Source organism: Lactuca serriola, chromosome 5 (genome assembly GCF_051521515.1).
Source record: "Lactuca serriola cultivar US96UC23 chromosome 5, Lser_US96UC23_V15, whole genome shotgun sequence".
In the NCBI taxonomy this organism is placed as follows: Eukaryota; Viridiplantae; Streptophyta; class Magnoliopsida; order Asterales; family Asteraceae; genus Lactuca; species Lactuca serriola.
In genome coordinates this window covers 224,038,782-224,060,598 of record NC_136412.1, presented here as the reverse complement: position 1 = coordinate 224,060,598, position 21,817 = coordinate 224,038,782, and the positions used below count along the sequence as shown (strand labels likewise).

The following is a 21,817-nucleotide window of genomic DNA, read 5'->3' as shown; positions in this document are numbered from 1 at the left end:
ATGTTTGCAGCGGAGATTAATCAGTGTGCGAAAACTGGTCCAAAACGGTATTCTAACTAGAACTGAACTAGCTAAAACGGACTTAGGCACTGTATCTAGTTAGAATATATAATAGTAAAATAAGTCAGGTGTCGATCACAAGGAACAATATTCCAACTAGAAAGTAACTACTATTAATTAAACCAAAGAAAAACAATTAATATCACAATTTAGTAAAAAATGAGATTTTTTATAAATTTTAAATCATTTTGTTTTTAATTAATTTATTTATTTTTCATAGTATGGAAATATAGCCACAGCCCACAAATCTGCAACATGGACACGTCAAGAATTTGGCCCAATAGTCTACTGGAACCTCATAAATACTTATTAAATTAGGGGTTTTCTGGAGCACCTTAGCAGATATCAAAAACCGATCGATAGGAATTGCGAACGCGAAGGGTTTTGAGGCACAAGTTTAAGGTTAGTAATCTTTATTAAGCATCAAATTACAGCGTAATTGGTCAATATGTATGACTTATGATCACTCTCGCAGTGTAGTTTGACACGTCGCAAACACTTGAACTATTTAGCGATCATTTAGGGTTTGGGGTGTTTTGTATGCTCTTCTAGGTTCTTACCCCTTCGAATTTTTTTATATTTGTGTTTATTGATGCACATTTGTATGTATCATTGTGTGCACCTGTGTATTGATTGGTAGAATGCTTATGTTATTTTTTTCGTTTAAATTCAATGAAATTTTGTTAGTTTGGAAGTAAGAGAGTGTCGTCAGTGAGGTTTGAGGTTTGAACTGTGGAAACTGACTCATAGATTAAAGCCCTAATTATGGCGAATTTAAGGTTCTAATGAAAGTCTGATGGATAAAGAGGCTTATACTGGTTGAAGAATCAGAAATGGAGTAAAATTTTGGTGTTCTTTTTTTTGCTTGGTTTGACTTGAGGCTGGAAGGCTCAAGAAACATTTATTATGTATGTATATGTGTCTGTATGCGTTTTAGAAATATGTGATAAAGACTTAGTACACTCTGTGTATGTGTTTCAAGTCTTTCATAAAAGTTTAGGCATATGGTTAAAAATGGAAAGGTAGCAAAGTATGGGTGGAAAAGAGAGCTTAATGTTATATAGGTTATTAACTTCAAATATGTGATCAAGCCTTAATACCACATTATGATGCTACTTTCTGCCTAAAAACGTGAAAAGAGACCTAGGGCCTCATCTATAAAGTATAAACACACTCCTTATTTGCATCGGAATGCATCATGCTTTTTAAAACCATGTTTCTAACTTACATTTACATCTTAATCCTTTACATGACATCTTATGTATAGTCATACTCATACATACATATTATGCCAGATTGTATATCCCAATTCCCAACATATGTAGTCATCATAATGACCTATTTCATACTTTACATAACATCTTATCTGACCTTGCTTTACATAGATATGTAGGCATATCATGTGTACGCATGCATGTATATAATATGTAGGCATATCATGTATACACATACATGTTCTTAACAATCTAACTTCATTTGATCATCACCCCAATTACATGAACACTGAACATCAATTTTAAGAGAAAAATGATATTATATACCTCTTATTTGTAGTGGAAATCTCTTCAAATGTTGTTAGAATTGTTGGATAACAGCTTTAGTCACTAAAAGATTGCCAATTACTTACCATCATAATCCATTTAACCAATGTGCTTTCACTTATGTATTTTCTTTGTATTCTAACACTTTTCTTATTCATAATGCCATGTCATTTATAAGAAGTTTTTGATCATTAACATCTTCTTACATTTAGAATCATGAATCAATGAATGACAATGTTGATTTATTTACGTTTACAATGTTTTTGTGAAATATCAAAATTGGCTTGGTTGTGTGTATATGGTGTATAACTTAAAACATGTGTAATTAGTTTTTTACTGATTACTTTTTTCTATATATTTCTGCAGGCTCTTTGTGGTGGAGTTAGCTATACACACCTTATTGTCACAAAACTACAGTAAACATCTTACCACTAGTGGCATTTTGTGAGGAAAAAAACAAAGAAGCAAACTTTCAAAATCTTAACCTTTTGTAACAACGAATCAAGAGAGGGATTATAATAGAGGAACTAATTCAACTTGATGACTAACAGAAGTTCTTGAGAAATTGGTATGCCTTTCAACTAATTCTTTTCAAAAGAGAATTTATTTAGAAAATTTGGCTTCTTTTATTAACATCTGTTTTCTAAGTAATTAGGGGGTGTTTGAGTATGATTTTTTTTGGGCTTAAGCTTATGAGCTTAAGAGCTTATAAGATAAAAAAGTGTTTGGATTAGCTTATGACTTATTAGCTAATAAGCTCTTTTAAAAATAGCGTGTGGATTATTAGCTTTTTTTTGTAAAATAACTAAAAAGGAGAATCATGTAGTGTTGTGAAAAGAAGAATTATTTAGGGTTGAGGGTAAATAGATAGGTAAATATGATATTTGGCTTATTTTTAGATAAAATAAGCTCATAAGCTTAAGCTAGTAAAGCTAACTCAGACACTATTTTATCATAAGCCCAAAAAATAATGTTATAAGCTAAAAAGCCTGAAAAATAAGCGAAAACAAACACCCCCTTAGTCTGGTTTATAAAACTTTGTAGGAATATATTTCTTTTCTTTAGGCCTCATTTGCTTGAATCACTCACTCTACCTTTTCACATAGGACAAATTACAGCAAATAGCAACATACTTTACCCTCTTTTACCCATAATAGCAACCAAGTTACATATTTTTACCAATATAGGTAATATGTATCTTGAAACCTATAAAAAATAAGCTGGCTTATATTTCAACTTATTGCAGTCTAGTGTTTGGTGGGACCACCAAGGTAATTGAGATAAGCTAATGGGCCTTTTTACACAAGTTTTCCAAATATACCCTTGTTATTATTGGCTTTATGAGTTTTGGATTTCAGGCTGGAAAAATGGTGTTGTGGGCGGATTTGGTCTGCATAAGAAAGTAAAAAAGATATAATTATAACAATGAATTAAATTTTAAAACTAAATGATATTACCAACATGACAATCATGGGGCAGCTGAGCCAATAATAACATGCCACATCAGCATTTCCGGACATAGAAACTAGTAAGTGTAGCAAAGTACATTGCTACAATAAGCTGTGCTACAACCTGACAACCTTGGACTTGGAAGTATATTCAGCATAAACCATCTTATTTACAAAAATTCCAACAATTATAATTTCTTACAATTTTTGACATCTGAAAAGTCCTTGTTTATCACTATACATCTGCATAGGTAGTGGTAGGTGATAGATTCCCTAGGTGTTTATCGATATTATTTAGGTGTATCTACAGTATGCATCCAATTGGCATAAGTTTTAAGCATCTGAATCATAGAAAGCAAGTGATTTACACAATTAAAATGAATAAAATAATGAACTGTGACACCACACATTCAACAGAAAGCATTTGCAAGACAGGAAAGAAGGAAGAAATGCACATCAATGAAAAAAATAAATAAATTCTATTTTAGATTGATCGAGGTCTATGGAAAAGATGCTGATGTGGCAAATAATCATTTTAAACATGGTTAATCACTCCAAGTTCATAGTTCAACGTTGGGTTCATCTGAATTCTGATCTACATGTACTGAATTTTATATGGGTTCATAAGGAAGAGCAACAATTACTTGGAAATAGATGCCAATTAAATTCTAACCATATGATATAGTTCATGGTTTTGAATCAGATCACTAGATTTATTGCTAATCATTTCATAAAAATGAAAATTGAGTCAATCTCATCAATATGCTTAGTGAAACAAACGGATCCATTGCATAAAATATGAAAATTTCATTAACTTTTCATAAAGCAAAAGCCAAAGAATACAATGGAAGGAAGGAAAATGAGTAATTATCACCTCAATTAGTTGTTTGGTATGATTCTTTGTTTTTAAAAGATGAGTAAATTGCAAAATTGGTCTCCATGGTATTCCAAAAATTGCAGTTTGAGTTTATTTATTTTTTCATTCGCGTGGTCAGCTCCAAAATTGAAAATTTCTTGTAGATTTGGTACCTGTCATATCCCAAAAAGTGCAAATTTGGTCCCTATGATATCTAAAAAGTGCAGTTTGATTTCTGCTTATTAAGCCAGTTAACACGAAGTACCAAATCTACATAAAAATTTCAATTTTAGACCGATCATGTAAATGAAAAACATGGATTCAAACAACATTTTTTGGGATACAATATTGACCAATTTTGCAATTTACTCTTAAAAGATTTCAAATTACAAATGAAAAAAAAAATGAAAAATAACAGAAGGGAGAATGTTGAGGGGGTGTAATTTTTCAAGGATAGAGGAACCTAAAATAAGTCATTTAGCTGAAAAGGACTTTACATCTCCTAGTCATCTTCAATCAAGGAAAAAACCCAAAATGCTAAAAATGTACTAATTTTAAAATTTTAGTAAATCAGTTTGTGTCTGTGTGTTCAAGCTCAAGCACTAAGGTCTATGGAAAACTCATCTTATGAAAAAGTTTCAAATTAATGAAATGGAAATGTCTTTAAATAGTAACCAAGTTTGACTTGTTACCTGTTGGAGTGGTGACATGGACATGGCAACATATTTGGATTTCAATCAATCAAATAGTAAAACTTGTCATATTTAATAAAATTAATAAAATTTTATTATATTTGTCATCATTAAAAAATAATAGGAAAATGGGTAGGAGGAAAAAATAGGAGGATATTTGATTTATCTTTGTTCTAATGTTTTGAAAATGGTGATCCATTTATTAGAGGGTTTACACCATTCATTTCTTGTGTATGTACCAAAACGCATGTTTAGTCCCTATTTTTAAAAATTAATTTGGATCGTTTCTCATTTGTTTAAAATTTGCACATTTCATCCCTCCGAACGTAAAAAAGACTATTTTACCCTTAACAATTTCTTTTTTAATTTTCTTTTATTTTTTTATCATTTTTAAATTATAAAAAAAAAATAAAAAGAAAATATATCCGGCTACCCACCCTCCCCATTCCATTTCCCAATGTCCTTTCCTCTCAATAATCAATAGAAAGCTCCACATCTCCGATCAAAATCCTCAGGCAAATCATCACCGATGACTTTTCCACCTCCACTTCATTTTGTTTCCAAACTCGTCTCATCACCTCCGATTCTCCACCTCTTGACTCAACTAAAAACAAATCTCACAAAGACCATGTACAACCTCTTGAAACGACCAGTCAAACTCCAACTTTGGTGGCAACACATGACAAAAGAAGAGATTACCGGTGGTGGTGATGGTGATGGTGATGCTCGATCTGAAGCCCTTAAAGTGAAATCCGTCATGAACACCCGAAAGTCCTCGATCTAAAACCACACATTCCTTATATATGAATCTGAAACCCTAGGTGGTGGTTTTGAAACCCTCGGCGACGACATGACTCTTATTCTCCATCTCTGATGGCGTCGATGATGCACATGTGAACAAGGAGATCATCAATCTCTAAACCCTAGCTGATGGTGTTCGTCTAGGTTTTAAATAACGTAAAGCGTCTCAAAGCGTTTTGGGCTTTGGGAGTAAAAGTGCTAAGCGCTAAGCGAAAGCGCCCGCTTAGAGCACACGAAGCGCCCTTTATTAAAAAAAATAAATATAGAAATTATATATAAATACTTAAAAAAACATATCCTGCATATTGCATAAGGCATCAATTTCACAAGTCAAAAGTTAAAAGTAGCATCAGACATGGTGATAAAAAAAAGGCTCCACAATCACTTCCAATATCCTCTTCCACCTCTTCAGAGGAGAGAGGAGGGCAGGAGGCCGAAGATGAATATGGAGAAGAAGAAACGTTTTCCCGCCTACTGAAGTTGTCTTTGTGTTGCGACGTACGAATTCTCATTTTAATAATCCTACATCCTACGTATCTAATTAAAAAATACACTAAACCTGGCCCAGCTAATTAAATAAGCCCAGCATACCAAAAGCACTATTAAGCGCCGCTTTACCAAATCGGAAAAAGCGGCAAAAGCGCCGACTTAAGCGGTGAGTAAAGGAATCTGAGCGCATTACTAATTCAAAAGCGATTTTTATTTTCATATGAGCGCCTAGCGCTTTAAGCGGTCCAAAGCACCGCTTTTTAAAACCAAGGTGTTCGTGAAACCCTAAGCGGCGATTTGAAACCTTGTGGCCTGTGTTGTTGGTCGTTGAAGGTGGTCGACAGGACAAGAGCTGTGCTCAATGGTTGAAGGTGGCTCACGGTGAAGATGATGACCGATGGAGGAGATTACAAGATGGTGATTAGAGAAGAAGGGGTATCCGATCGAAAAATGAGGAGGAAAGAGAGGCTGTGGTGGCGGGTAGTTCTTCGGCGATGGTGGTTCGCCGGTGGTTGAAAGGCAACGGTTGTGTTTGTGATTTTTTTTTGTGAGGGTGAGGTTGGTTGTTCATAATGAGAGACTAATGAATAAGGGGATGGACCTTTTTTTTCCTAAATATAATTAATAACAATAAATAAATAAAAAATAAATAAAAAAAAAGGGACTAATGAATAAGGGGATGGTCATTTTCTGAACTAAATTCGCAATAAAACCACATACATGGACGAAGTGTGTAAGTTTTAAACAAACAAGGGACGGTCCGAGTTAATTTTTAAAAATAAAGACTGAATGTGCATTTTAGCACCTACATGAATCAACTAACCTATTGGTCATTTGTGGACTTTACTGTGAATTTCCACCCAATTGAGTAATTCCCATGTGAAAAACATTGCAAAATGTAAGTTAAAAGAGTTTGAGTTACCTTAATGGAACAATTGTGAAAATTTGGTTACTATTTAAATATTTAATAAAATTAGTAACACTTGATTACGAAATGTGGACTTTTTAAATTATATATCACTGGACACTGCTCCTAACTAAATGCACTATTCACTTAATAGAGAAAGAAAATCAGGGATCATATTCTCAAATACTTTTTCAACCGCTTATCCATAGACAACATTCAGAAAAAAGAGAAACAGAGCCTAAGACATAAATTCAATGAAAATCAAAACTCACGTAATCTGTAATCACCTAGTTTGACGGGAACTGGTTATCTTACATAATATGAATACAATAAAATAATCTTCCTGCTTTAAAACCTTGTTTTCTACTTATATTTATACTTTCTTGAATTGATCAAAGTTTCATTCTCTATTTCAGTTTGTGGGTGAAATTAGAAATCAATTATCTTAGGGTTATGTTGAAAGATAATTGGGAAGAGAAACATGGTACTCATGTGGGCAATATGAATATGATGCTTCAATCTCTTGAAGGATTTTCTGATAACCAACCATCTTCTATAATAGAAGCAGTGAGCTTCAAGCATCACCAGAATCATAATGTATCAGAAACCCGACCAGTAGTAGATAATGGTTTTAGCCAAAGTGAAGCTCATAAATCTTTGCCCCCCATGGAAGCTTCTAAAACAGATGCAGAAAAATCTGTACTTGGTTCTACTTCTAATATGCAAGAATTGATAAAGTTTCTATCTACCAATTATGGACCTTTGAAAACGCCTCTTGAGATGGGAACTCCTGAATATTTGAGACTTGTTGAGATCTTGCAACAGAGTGATTCTTATTCAAAAGTTGGAGGACTTGATAATAATAATAATAATAATGCTACAAGCGTAGTAGGGATGTCAGAGCAAAATGAAATACTAAGCATAAATAATGATGATGAAGAGAAAGTAGTTGGGTATGACAAGAAAAATGATTCAAAGAAGCTGTGGGAGGGATCTCTTCAACTAAGTTCTTCTGTCACTTTATCCGCAGCTGCCTTCTTTAGAAGGTCTTTTCATGTTTTACCTTTAACCTATCATGTGCAAACTACAAATATTAATTAGTTCAAATGGGATTTAACTTTTTCCTTGAATCTAAGATCTTGTAAACATCAAGAAATGATTACATATGGAGTTTGTGAAGATATTATTTAGTGTTAGGGTTTGATCGTATCTTATGTGTGATTGTTTGTTTGTATTATGTAGTGGTGAGAAATTGGTTTGTGACAAGTGGCCTGAATCCATACAAGTGAAAGGAAAAGTAAGATTAGAGGCTTTTGAGAAATATGTTAAAGATCTTCCTCGCTCACGCAACCGTGGATTAATGGTAACATGTCATCTTGCTTTCATTTTTTAGTCTACTTACTTATGATCATCACAACAACACATATATTCCATAATGTATTACTTCTCTCTTAAAGTTTTGATATAATGATGTGTAGGTTATCTCAGTATGCTGGAAGGAAGGATCTTCCAACACTGGGCTAACAGGCATGAAAGAGGTAAGTTTCACTTTCATATATATGGACCACAAATTTCTCCCAAAATAACCATATATTCATGACTTATAATTTTTTTAGGTAGCGAAAGGATACAAGAAAAGTTCAAGGGTTGGATTTGCGCAAGTTTTATCAGGAATAGATCTTTACATATGTCCACGCAGCGACCCCATCATCACAATTCTAGCCAAATACGGTTTCTTCAAAGGCATGTCGGTCCTTGATGACAAGCAACAGGATTCCATGATCGGTTGTGTTGTATGGCGTAAAAACCGTCCTCTAAATCCTGTAAATACCAAAAATGCCCCTGATTCAAATCATCCAATACAACCTCCAAATTCCCCACCCTCTTTACCTGAAGAACCTCCTCTGACTTCCAACACTGAAACTGCTACTGATGTTGACCATAATTCAGCCTCTAATTCTACTCCTGATACTTGTAATTTGGTCGTTCAAAAAAGGGCGTTTCAGGATGATGTTGATGATCTTCCTGAGTTTGACTTTGGTTCAAGACTGGCGGCGGCAGTGGTGGTGGTCAACTGTCAAAAGATGGATAATTCTGTAGAGCAGTTGTCGAAAAAGACTAAACTTTTTGATGATAATGATGATGACATGCCTGAATGGTGCCCACCCATGCCGCCATCCAACTTCCACAATTTACCATTATGCCCTCCACGACCGCCACCCCTTCCTATCCTGCCACCGCCACCGCCACGACCCGACACCCGTCCGTCATTCTCTTATCAACCGTTTCGACCTTCCATTACTTCTCCACCACCAACTTTCATGGCAGCTCCACTTCCACCACCGCCGCCACTGCCACTGCCGCCACCACCACCACCACTAGGCAGGTTCAATTCTAATCAAGGTATGTGGCATAGGCCGGGTTTGTCTAATGGTAATCCTTTGTTTAACAGAAGACCTCCACAGCAGTGAAATGAAGAAGGATCTGTAATAACAGGATTGGTAGGAAGTTTGTACATATGTTGTTGGTTTTTTTTTAATGAAATAGGTAGAAGGTGTTTTGCATGGGTTTCATGTTGTAGTCTATGTTCATCTTTTTGAATACCTGGAAACACATGTTAAATCTTTTCTTTGTTTTTTGTTCAAAAAATCGTGTTAAATAGCAACTAACTGTGTTTTATTGTTTTTAACAGATTAGTTTTTTTTTACCCACAATAACAACCAACTTGTATTTTTAGAGATTTAAAAGCTGGAGTATATTATAAACTAAAACTTGTAAAATCATGATGTGGCACCCGTTAATGTCTACATCATCCATGTCTTAGAAAAAATGACATGGAATTTTCTTAATTTAAATTTGGTTTTTATCTCAACAGAATATAGAACATGAAATAAGTAGCTAGTCTGAATCACAAAATGGCCTTATTCACAAAACCGATACTTTTTGCCTAGCAATTTGTGAAACATGAGCTCTTACATTCTGCTGGCCACCCTAATGATCAACAAGTATCGATTGACAAAAAACAACCATCAAATTTAGGAATACAACCCGTTACTCTATTATTCAAAGCTTTTTATACTTAAATATTTTTGTTGTCAGTTTTTATTTAATATTATGGCACTTATATTGGAAAGAAAAACATTTTGCTCCACAAATTAAGTTTATTAAAATAAACATGTATAATACTTTGTTACAAATATGGGGTATTTCGATTGCTTGGATTCACTGAAAGTCATGATTGCATTATCAAGTTGAAGTATTTCGATGATACTCTCGAAATCTCAATTAGATAAATTTCAGTGATGTTTCAAAACAGAGAATGTAAGAAGTTATTATCTTGATGTACCAAATTAATGACTAAAATCGGGTATAACACCATTGTCTGAAAACTAAAATCGGGTATATTCATCAAGATTGTATTGGTCAACAAATTAATCCTCTTACACTTAAATAATATTAGTCATACAAATCACGAATAAATTTAGTCTTCAAAAAAAAAAAAAATATAAATAATTACAACACTCAATCCCAAACACCAATACAAAATAAAACAAAAGTGTAAATATAGAAGAATAAAGATTAATGGAGAGATAAGTAAATTGATCACATGAATTCATAGTAGTTCACCTCAAGGCTAAATGATCCTTTTTTATACAACATGAAAAAACACGATGATGAAAAGAATCGTGATTACTCACTACATTACCACCCACTATCTAATGCAATAATGCACAAACACACATAACAATAAAAAAAATTTACAACCTTATACACTATGTATGTTAGTATTTTGCTCCTTCATTTATAATTATATTTGACGAAAAAAATTGAGCTAGAATCATCAAGTATATCAAGACTTTCCCTTTTCCTTCCATTCGGTTTAAGATTATAAGACTTAGGCTGTGTTTGGCGCGCCACAGCTAGCTGATAAGCTAGCTTATTTTTCGAGCTTTTTATGTTGTCGTATTTGGTAAACCAAAAAATAGCTTATAAGCTAGCTTTTTGAAAAACTACTTACACTAGCTTTTTAGGAGTTTTTTTAAAAATTTCCAGATACACCCCTTAATTAATTATAGAAACACATACTTTCACATATCCTTTTATGTAATTTTATATATTTCAGCTAGCTTTTCAGCTAGTTTTACCAAATGCCATTTTTTATTAGCTAGCTTTTCAGCTATCAGCTAGCTTTTTAGCTAACAGCTAGCTTTTCAGCTAGTACGCCAAACATAGCGTTAACAATTCTGCTACATGTTACAAACGTTCACACGCACACACTCTTGAGTAAAACATGTGACCTTGTTAGCATCAACAACAACGTTTTATTTACACACAAATACATTAATTAACCTACCGAATTATCAGATTCCATAAAACCAATCAACATTTACAATGTAGACACCCCTTTAGAAAAACATGTAATTCCCCAAAATGGAAAGAAACAATTAGGTAAGATTTAAGGAAGATAAAAGTGTTGTTCTAAAGATCAACATCCCCTACAGCTTGCCAATCACTTGATTCTTCACTTTCTGAATAATGCCTTGACTGGTTTGTTTTTCTTTCATTAAGACGAACCCAATCACTTGCTTCACTAGCTGAAGAAACCCTGCTACTTTCTCTTTGTCTAATACCAGATAATCTACCAGAAAGATCATTATCTTCATCCTCTAGATCACTGAAAGAAACATCATCTTCATGGTGTTCACTCTTAGTACTCTTGTTGGCTTGTTCACTGCTATTTACCTCACTACCCTTTTCAGATAAACTTGTATTTCCTTTGGTATCCTCTGATAACTCCATGGATGTATTATTCTTGCTTCTCAGTTTTTGCAGAAGCACCTCGCGTATTTCCACAATCTATATGGAAAACAACACTTGAGATATGTTTTTATCTCATTGTTGTGATAATTAATACGAAGTTATGGACTTATGGTTACCTCTGGGGTTGATAGAAGCATATAATCATCCTCTTTCAATCTTGGAAGCAACAGAATGAAATAAATCATCCAAAAGTGTTGTTCACTCATGTGATTGTGAATTTTATGCCTCAAAGTGGTCAAACGTGGTACTAGTTGTTGTATGACAGATGTGTGGTCTTTCTGAATGTCGGATAGATCAAAATCTGTTTTTTTGATGGAATTACGTTAAATTTTCCATAGTATTAGCTATTAACATGACTACACAAGATTAGAATAATCTTTTAATCCCTTTTTGACATCTTAAATCAGCATCTAGCTATCTCAATTTAACTTACGATCATAATACAAACATACAAATTTAATTTAATCCAATAAGTTTTGACATTCATTAATTAGTTATAAGAACTTTTATATCAGTCAGCATCTACAATCAACATTCAACAAAATGCTAAATCAAAGAAAAGGGAGGTACGCCCAAAAAAGAACTCCATGTATTTTGGTACCTAATTATCTTGTTAGGTTTTCATAAACCAATTCATAATGATCATACCCGGTTATTAAATTGCCAAAAAAGGGGGAAGAAATCACACCTTGGTTTTGTAGAGATAAAGGGAAATCGATCCAACATTCAGGGCGAATAGAGATTTCTTGAACGAAATTGATAACATCATCGGTAACCCCAACAGGGTCAATCTCTTCAAGATCATGATCATCCCCTTGATCAAACTGAAGTAAATTGGAAGCGAATTTAGAAATTTCACTCACTGCTTTATTGGATGAGAGCAGAGAGAGGCCTGTTTTGAAGCTACCACCAATTTCAGCAAGATCGTTCTTTATGCCTGTGTAAGAGGAAGTAGACGACGGTGAAGCCTCGCCAGAATCATCGGACTGCAGTGGCGGGGTTGAAGAAGAAGGTTGTTGTGGTGGTGGAGCAAGAAAGGAAGCAACGTTGTGAAGTTGACGACCGATGGTTTGTGTGATGATGGAAAAGCCTGGTTTGGCGGTGGCGGTGGCGGTGGGGGACTGGGGAGGAGATTTTTCTTCGTCGGAGTTGAAGGGGTTGGGAAGAGGAAGAGAAAACCACGACGAGGACATAGTTTTGTGGTTAGGCTTCTTGGAATTTAGGAGAAAGATGAGAGGGACGCGGACGCCATTAAAGGAGGAGGTGTGAGTTTGGGGATGACGACAAAGACGATGATGGATGCTTTATCTGCGCGCCGTCAGCTTTGTATTATGTAATGTCTCCAGAAAAGGCTTGCAAATATATTAAAATATAAAGTAGTAAGTTAGTATCTTTACGGGATCGATCTTACATACGAAAGTGTATCCAATAATGTAAAGCTGTTTACAATTATGTTTTGTCATTTCAAAAAAAAAAAACCTAACAAACCTAATCTCTTGTCTAAAAAATTCAACTAATTTATATTTTTGTTCGATTCTCATTAGGGTTGAAAGTCAACAAATGACATGGCTTATGACGTAGAATTAAATATCGAGAAAATGACTTGTAAGACCAACGGAGTTTCAAACCGTTCAAAAAACATCAATCATGTTTTGTCTCTTCCAAACTCAATAAACTTAACCTTTTGTCTAAAAAACCCAACGAACTTACATTTTCGTTTAATTCTCATTAGAGTCAACCATATTTATTAGGTATAAAATTAGTTGCAAATGACATGACTAATATCTAATGACATGGAATAAACATATTAGAATTGCCCTTTATATATCGATTTAAGGCTTGAAGAAAAGAAAAACGAATGACGTCTGTGTTCGATCTCTTGTAATGATTATTTCTTTTTCTTCCTCTCAGCCGTTGATGTTTAACTCAAGATCTACAAAAGAAGATATTTGATGATATAAATCCTTGTGGATGTGGATGTCCTTCTCGATTTTGGACATCTAGAACGGAGAATCATCCAAAGTAAAAGTTTAGGGCTTGTCCGAACAGATAGGTAAATGTCATTGAAAGCTTTATCATGTCTATCTTCTATCGATTTGGTTGATTACCTCAATAACTTTTTGTTTTTGAAGGAACCAAACAAATAGTTCTTATTTTTTAAGGAATATATAGGATGTCTCCTTGTGGCGATTTTAGTATGATCCCTAGGCCAGTTCCCCTTTGGTTTGATGCTCCATCTGTGAAGAGAGTCCATTTTCCTTGATCTTCTACTTCTAGAAGTTGTCGGGTCTCTAGTTCTACTTCTGGCTATAGATCATCACTAAAGTAAGCCACAAAGTCTGCTAATGCTTATGACTTTATCGCCGATCTTGGTTCATACTTGATGTCATATGTTCTTAGCTTCATAGACCATTTTGCCATCTTTCCTGACATTTCTAGTTTTCTCATAACATTCTTAAGAGGATAATTAGTTCTTACATGTATAGGATGCGTTTCGAAATAATGTCTTAATTTTGTGGAAGTTGTTTAATGCGAGTATTAGTTTTTCGAGGTGATAATACCTAGTCTCAGGATGCAAGAGACTTTTACTTACATAGTAGATAAGATGTTGTTCACTGTCAAGATCCTTGGCCAGAACAATACTTACATCATTCGAAGATACTAAAAGATATAGGATAAATGGTTCCCTATTCGAAGATCCTTAGACAAGACTCGCTTCTATTCCCCTCTTGGTAACCATGTAACCAAGGAATTTTCCTGCCTTCATTCCCAAGTGACATTTGGACAGGTTCAACTTCATGTTGCATTCATCTAATATATCGAAAGCTTCTTCAAGATCCCCGAGGTGATCTTCAGCTCTGACCACCATGTCATCAATGTAGACATCCATGGTTCCCCCAGTTTGTCTTTAAACATTCAATTTACCAATCTTTGATACGTTGCACCTGTATTTTTTAGACTGAAGGGCACAACAATATAACTATATATACATGTGGGGGTTATGAAGGCAGTATCTTCTTGATCAGATGGTTCTATTTGTATTTGTTGGAATCCAATTGAGGCATTCATGAATGTTAGTAATTTATGGCTTGCTTTGGCATCTATCATAGAGTCAATGTGTGGCAAACGCAAAGTATCCTTAGGGAAATCCTTATTAAGATCTATGTAGTCCACACTTACTCTCCCTTTTTTGTTCTTCTTTTGTACCACCACTACGTTGGCTAACCACCTTGGAAACTTTACCTCTTTAACAATTCCTGTCTTAAGAAAATTTTCAACTTCCTCTTGGATGATTTGGTTTCTCTTGGGTGCAAACTTCATATAGGCCTCAAAAAAGGATTTATTGAGTTTGTGATTTATAATTTTTTTATCTATACCTGTCATATCTTCGTGTTTCCATGCGACAGTCATTATTCTATATTTTAGGAACTTTATTAGGTCATGCTCGATTTACTTTGGTATTGAAGATCCTATGAGTAATTTAGTGTCAAGATCCTCAAGTTTTAATGACACTTCTTTTGGATCTTGTTCTTCAGCTTCTATTACGTCGTGTGCTCTTTGCTTTAGCTGTTATGCTTTTCTTGGTATTGTGGAAGGCTTCATCAAGGTCTTGTAGCATTCTTTGGATTCTTATTGATCTCTGATGATCTTCACTGTCCCCCAAGGGGTAGGCATCTTGACGCATTAATGGTACATCGATGGAACTGTTTCCATGTCATTACAATTTAATATGAGAAATTCTATATGTACCCCCTAAAATGTTTTTTTTGTACCCCTTGTAAGTAGAATAATGTCTGCATATCCCCCATAATTTAACAATTTATGTGAGTGAGAGAGTATATATAACAAGATCCTTTAATATCTATATAATATGATTTCTTTTGGATTTGTAATTCTATAAAAATTAAAGGTGATTTTTTATTTAAGAAAATGACCATAATAGCAATTTTTTCATCAAAATGAAAAATACAAAAATAACCATAATTTTCATAGGCGGACCACATGCAAATATGTAGATTTTTGTAGTTGTTTGCGTTTTATTTTATTTATTTATTTATATATTGCAAATTTCAAACCTAATAACTCTATAATATGAACTACATTTAAGTTGATTTGTTTTTACATTTAAGTTGATTTGTCTTTGAACATTCGATTTACCAATCTTTGATACGTTGCACCTGTATTTTATTAGACTGAAGGGCATAACAATATAACAGTATATACCTGTGGGGGTTATGAAGGTAGTATCTTGATCAGATGGTTCTATTTGTATTTTTTGGAATCCAGTTAAGGCATCCATGAATGTTAGTAATTTATGGCCTGCTTTGGCATCTATCATAGAGTCAATGTGTGACATCCCCAAAATCACGGCCAGAAAAGACCGATTTTCATTTATGCTTTTAAAATAATTTCAGAGTAAATCCTTTTGATTTGAAAGAGTTGCGGAATTTGTTCCCAAAACAAAACATGATAAAATAATATTTATCAAAGCATTTCATCAAGAGATGCATTTTCATTATATAATCAAAACTCGGGATGTCATGTTCCGATACAGACCATAAAGCATAAACGATAACATTACAAGTCATTTAACAAATATATACATATACATACTTGTAAACAAAACAACTCGATGATTCATCCATCTTATGCCCTTGCGCCACTTCCTGTAATACAAATAAAACTGAGTGGGTCAGGCTTGGGAGCCTGGTGAGCATATAGGGTTTTCAACCCACAATAAATAAATTATATTTAATTTCTCCAACCAATCACTATCCCGATTACCCATTCCCGTTATCCTCACTTTACGTCCCTAAAACAACATCTATCTCAAGGGACCTAATCTAGGATTTTCATCGGGACGGACATTACTGCTATGGGGTTTCCTCAACAATAGATGTCCTAAAGGCAACCATGAGGGGGGATAGAGTACACCGGTGAACACATCATTCACAACACCTACAGGTTATGAACCTGCTAGCGTTCCACTGGACTGTCTAGAAAGAGTCCGTGGTCGTTATCCATACTCCGCTGAATAACTAGATCAACAACAACAACATCGAGGCCTCTCATCTGTTTATTACACACCAACTATCTACCCATGTTCTACCCAACATATTAGTAGATAAAAATATATATTTTTATACATAGTTTAAAACTTGTATAGCATGTTCAATCAATATATATATTCCACATAACAGATGAGGCACACCCACATAACATATATTTCATAGAAAGTAATTCAGATATATGAGATAGAAGAGAGTGAATATACATTCACACACATAACAACAAAATTATACACATAACACGTATTTCGTATAAAATACTTCATAATTATGCGTTAGAAGAAAGTAACTACACACTCACTTGATCAGAAGATGATCGGACAGCACTACGGCTTGCAGAAGTAGTAATCCTCAGCAGATATGGAAGATCTCCACAAAAATCGAACTTCTCGCTGGCAGAGCTTCGGCTCGGGAATCGCACTTCTCGGGATCTTCAGGGCTTCGAAACTTGCTTCGGGGCTCGGGAATAATACCGGGGCTTTGGGGTACTTCTGGCACGCAAAACGATGCAAAACGGGAGAGAGAAGAGTGAAAAAGAGCAAATGAGCCGGCTGCCCTCGCATCCTATTTATAGGAGGCTGGAGCCTCGGAGTACGCTGGGCGTACAGCAGTACGCGGGGCGTACGCGTCCGAATCGTCATGACATGCGTCATCCGAAGAACTCGAGTGCGAGGGACGTCACGCTTCGCTAGGGGTGCAAACGAGCCGAGCCGAGCTCGAGCCTGGTTAGGCTCGGCTCGAGCTCGTTTAAGTTATACGAGGCTCGAGCTCGAGCTCGTAAATAATTCTACAAGCTCGACTTGGGCTCGGGCTCAGCTCGTTTTTTGTCGGACTTGCCTAAATAAGCTTAAGTTCGGCTCGAGCTCGTTAAGAAGCTCGTTTACTAATATCCTAAATCCCTAATCCCCAAATATGTTTTTATTTTAATATATAAATATAATAATAAATTATTTTATATAAAGGCTCGTTTAGGCTCGTGAGCCTAATCAAGCTTAGTGACATAGGCTCGAGCTCGAGCTCGTTTAATAAACGAGCTTAATATTAAGCTCGAGCTCGGCTCGGGCTCGTTTAAAATCGGTTTCGATTCGAGCTTTTAACGATCCGATCTCGAGTAGCTCGCGAGTAGCTTGACTCGTTTGCACCCCTACGCTTCGTTGTACGCTGGGCGTACTTCGGATGAGTCCGATGACTCCCCTTCGGATAATACCGGACTTTATAATTAATTTTAAATATTAATTATTTAATAAACTTTGAAAATTCATATTTTCTTCATACGAACTCCGTTTTTGACGTTCTTTATATCCACCCGTAGGTGAGACTATGTTCTACAACTTTCGTTTAGACTCCGTCGGCTAATTTTGACTTTATTTTTATTAATTATCTTTAGTAGGCCGGCACAGAAAAACTTCGTTATAAATTCATAACTTCTTCGTTTGACGTCCGTTCTCGCCTAACTTTTCATCGTTTCGATACCAACAACGAGATCTTCGATTCTCGTTTAGATTGATTTGGCTAAAAACCGCTTGATCTCAAATCGAGTATTTCGGGCTGCATACCGCTAAGTCGAAACTTCAATAAATCATAACTTCCTCATACGAAGTCAGATTTGGGCGTTCTATATATATTCGGAAACCTCGTTTCAACTACTACAACATTATCCAAAGATAACGAGTTTATTTTACACTTAAATTTTGACGCTTATTTTTATTTTTAATTAATCAAACCACATAATTAAGCAATTAAGCACAAAACACATAATACTCAAATAATACACTTTTATTATTTCAAAACGGGTTACAAAGGTTAACCTAGACCATTATATCAATATTAATGACAGGCCCAGAAACACAGGCGTTACACAATGTGTGGCAAACGCAAAGGATCCTTAGGGAAATCCTTATTAAGATCTATGTAGTCCACACTCACTCTCCATTTTTTGTTCTTCTTTTGTACCACCACTACATTAGCTAACTACCTTGGAAACTTTACCTCTTTAACAATTCCTGTCTTAAGAAGGTTTTCAACTTCCTTTGGATGATTTGGTTTCTCTCGGGTGCAAACTCCATTCTTTTTTGATTTATAGGCCTTAAAAAAGGATTTATATTGAGTTTGTGAGTTATAATTTTTTTTATCTATACCTGTTATATCTTTGTGTTTCCATACGACAATCTTTTTTCTATACTTTAGGAACTTTATTAGGTCATGCTCGATTTCCTTTGGTATTGAAGATCCTATGAGTACTTTAGCGTCAAGATCCTCAAGTTTTAATGACACTTCTTTTAGATTTTGTTCTTCAACTTCTATTATGTCTTGTGCTCTTTGCTTTAGTTGTTATGCTTTTCTTGGTATTGTGGAAGGCTTCATCAAGGCCTTGTAGTATTCTTTGGATTCTTATTGATTTCCGATGATCTTCACTGTCCCCCAAGGGGTAGACATCTTGACGCATTAATGGTACGTCGATGGAACTGTTTCCATGTCATTGCAATTTAATATGAGAAATATAAGAAATTCTATATGTACCCCCTAAAATGTTTTTTTGTACCCCTTGTAAGTAGAATAATGTCTGCATATCCCCCATAATTTGACAATTTATGTGAGTGGGAGAGTACATATAACAAAATCCTTTAATATTTATATAATATGATTTCTTTTGGATTTGTAATCCTATAAAAATTAAAGGTGATTTTTTATTTAAGAAAATGACCATAATAGTAATTTTTCATCAAAATGAAAAATACAAAAATAACCATAATTTTCGCAGGCGGACCACATGCAAATCTGTAGATTTTTGTAGTTGTTTGCGGTTTATTTTATTTATTTTTTTTTTGCAAATTTCAAACCTAATAACTCTATAATATGAACTACATTTAAGTTGATTTGTTTTTACAATGTGTTCTTTGTAAGAAGGGTTTTCCATTAATATATTACACTCCAAATTTGAATGTCAGAAAATCATAATTTTTAGCTCCAAAGTAGGTCAGTCGGTGAAAAATATGAAAAACAACTCAACTTTGATCCTTTATAAATTCCGAATACGAATTCTTTTTGAGCTGTTTTTTTTCAATATGTTCTTTGTAACAATGAATTTCTGTAGACTAATTAAACTTTCAATTTGGATGTCGGAAAATCATACTTTTTTAGCTTCAAAGTAAGCTATTCAGTGAAAATTATGAAGAAAAAAACTTCATAGCTACACGAATTTCATAACAATCATCATACCATTTATGTTCTCCAATCACAAAGGTGAAATTCAAAAATTTGAAGAAAAAAAACTTTTTTCGAAGGCCATCTAGATTTTCGCAAATGGTTGACTGCGACAATAATGGTTATTTGGTTGTTTTTCAATTGTTTCTTTATTTTTTGGTAGAAAGTTTACAAAATTGGTTATTATGGTCATTTTTTTAATTAAAGAATTTATTTATGTTGGCTACAACAACCTTACATAATCTAATTTATCTATATAAAATGAGAAATTAAATAGTCTTCTACTTTTTGTTCCTAATATCCTCCTACCTATTTTAAATGGTGACAAGTGTCAATAAATTTAATTTAAATTTGATTGAAATTTTGAATTTGTACAATTGTCATCATCTTAAATAGATAGGAACAAAAGTAGAAACAAAAGGTAAGATGATATTTAATTTCTCATATAAAATGTATATTTTAATGATTTGTTATTAGCCGGAAATACATTATATCTTATGTGGATAAATTAACTTCAATTTATGAACTTGATTAATCCATATAAAATTGATTAATCCATATAAAATATATGTTTCTATTAAGTTGTTATTAGCTATAAAAAATTGGTTAATCTAAATATAAGATATAATGCCTTTACAAATAAATAAAATATATATTTGATGTTGATAAATCAAAATGAAGGAATTACTTCCCATAAAAATATGATGTTTTCAAATTGATGTACGATTTTGATGTATTAGATGTCGGCAACCTTCGGTTCACATTTACATATCATCGAAAACTATGTATTTTTTGAAATACTTGACCTAAAGTAGTGAAATGAAACAAGAAAGAATGTTTTATCAAATTTAATAGCAAAGGACATTGTAAGCGGATAAAAAATATAAAAGAAAAATAAAATATACCCCTTTCGTTTTTTTTTTTCTTTTTCTTCGAGAGGTCGATTAAATTAACCATTTAAAAAAATATCGATTAAATTAATCAACTATTTATCAATGTTGTTTAAAATGTAGCATTCATTTATTTCTTGACGTAAAGGTTTGGCAGTTTATTAATGGTGGTGATTTTGATTGGCAGTTTATTAGTGGTCGTGATTTTAGAAGATAAAAATGGTAGTCGGTGTCCAGTTTAAATGATGGTAATCAATGTTTTTTGTGTTATTTTATTTTTATTAAAATTTAAAAAATATTAATATAATATAGATGATCGACATATTAAAAAGGCTAAGTACTTATTTGTACACATTTAGTTGATTAGTTTTTTTTTCTATATTTTTCCATTGAATTTGTTTGAATTGTTCAAAAATAATCTTTATGATCTGCTATCGAATGTTTAACTGGTTTCCTACGCATTTGACAACTCCAGCGAGACTCCGATCATCTTCTCCGGTGATTATGATTTTTCCGGTGATTGTTCGTAGAGAAAATGGGTAAGAAATAGATTGTTGGAGAGGGAAATGGGAGAGATTGAAACAGGGGAGGAATCGAAGATCTAAAAAGAAGGAAGCGTTGTGGTTTGTGGTGGTAAAGGTCTAAATTGTAATGGTGACTTAAAGGTTAAAGATGATGAACAATGAACGGTTTTAATGGTGGCCGGAGAAGATGACCAAAAATATCACTGGAAAAAGCATTTTTGGTCAAAGACTATTGTTGGAGCTGCCAAATATGCCAAAAACCTACTATAGCAGGTCATAAAGATGATTTTTGAACAGTTGAAACAAGTTCAATTGGAAAATGTGAACAAAAAAAAACTCAGTTACTAAATCAAATGTGTACAAATAAAAAAAATGGGTTACCCTTTTAAATCATTATCCCTATTAAAAACTATTAACGATAACTATCATATCAGATTAGGATTACAATCGTATTTGAATGTATTTCAAATTAGTCTATCCTTATCTAGTGGTAGGATAATTATTGTATACATAAT

General features: G+C 33.9%; 2 protein-coding genes across 2 annotated transcripts; one reads left to right on the top strand and one right to left on the bottom strand.

Moving 5' to 3' along the window:
* Positions 1–367: 367 nt before the first annotated feature.
* Positions 368–9,459, top strand: LOC145053652 (uncharacterized). Its single transcript, XM_079001727.1, has 6 exons — positions 368–462; positions 1,968–2,169; positions 7,211–7,840; positions 8,037–8,157; positions 8,273–8,332; positions 8,411–9,459. The coding sequence occupies exons 3-6, from the start codon at positions 7,248–7,250 to the stop codon at positions 9,263–9,265; spliced, it is 1,629 nt and encodes a 542-aa protein (XP_078857853.1). The 5' UTR covers positions 368–462; positions 1,968–2,169; positions 7,211–7,247; the 3' UTR covers positions 9,266–9,459.
* Positions 9,460–11,074: 1,615 nt separating this feature from the next.
* LOC145053651 (uncharacterized) lies at positions 11,075–12,958 on the bottom strand. The gene is made up of 3 exons (XM_079001726.1): positions 12,304–12,958; positions 11,732–11,916; positions 11,075–11,651 (listed from the first exon to the last, which is right to left on the bottom strand). Exons 1-3 carry the CDS (start codon positions 12,806–12,808, stop codon positions 11,274–11,276), a joined length of 1,068 nt encoding a protein of 355 aa, XP_078857852.1. The 5' UTR covers positions 12,809–12,958; the 3' UTR covers positions 11,075–11,273.
* Between the last annotated feature and the right edge of the window lie 8,859 nt (positions 12,959–21,817).

Excerpts from the sequence above, each read along its gene's own strand:
- LOC145053651 (XM_079001726.1), bottom strand. The coding sequence starts at position 12,808 with ATGTCCTCGTCGTGGTTTTCTCTTCCTCTTCCCAACCCCTTCAACTCC. Across the intron at positions 11,917-12,303 it reads TTTATCTCTACAAAACCAAG|ATTTTGATCTATCCGACATT; the intron begins GTGTGATTTCTT and ends TCAAAAAAACAG. Across the intron at positions 11,652-11,731 it reads TGCTTCTATCAACCCCAGAG|ATTGTGGAAATACGCGAGGT; the intron begins GTAACCATAAGT and ends TTTTCCATATAG.
- LOC145053652 (XM_079001727.1), top strand. The coding sequence starts at position 7,248 with ATGTTGAAAGATAATTGGGAAGAGAAACATGGTACTCATGTGGGCAAT. Across the intron at positions 7,841-8,036 it reads GCAGCTGCCTTCTTTAGAAG|TGGTGAGAAATTGGTTTGTG; the intron begins GTCTTTTCATGT and ends TGTATTATGTAG. Across the intron at positions 8,333-8,410 it reads GGCTAACAGGCATGAAAGAG|GTAGCGAAAGGATACAAGAA; the intron begins GTAAGTTTCACT and ends TAATTTTTTTAG.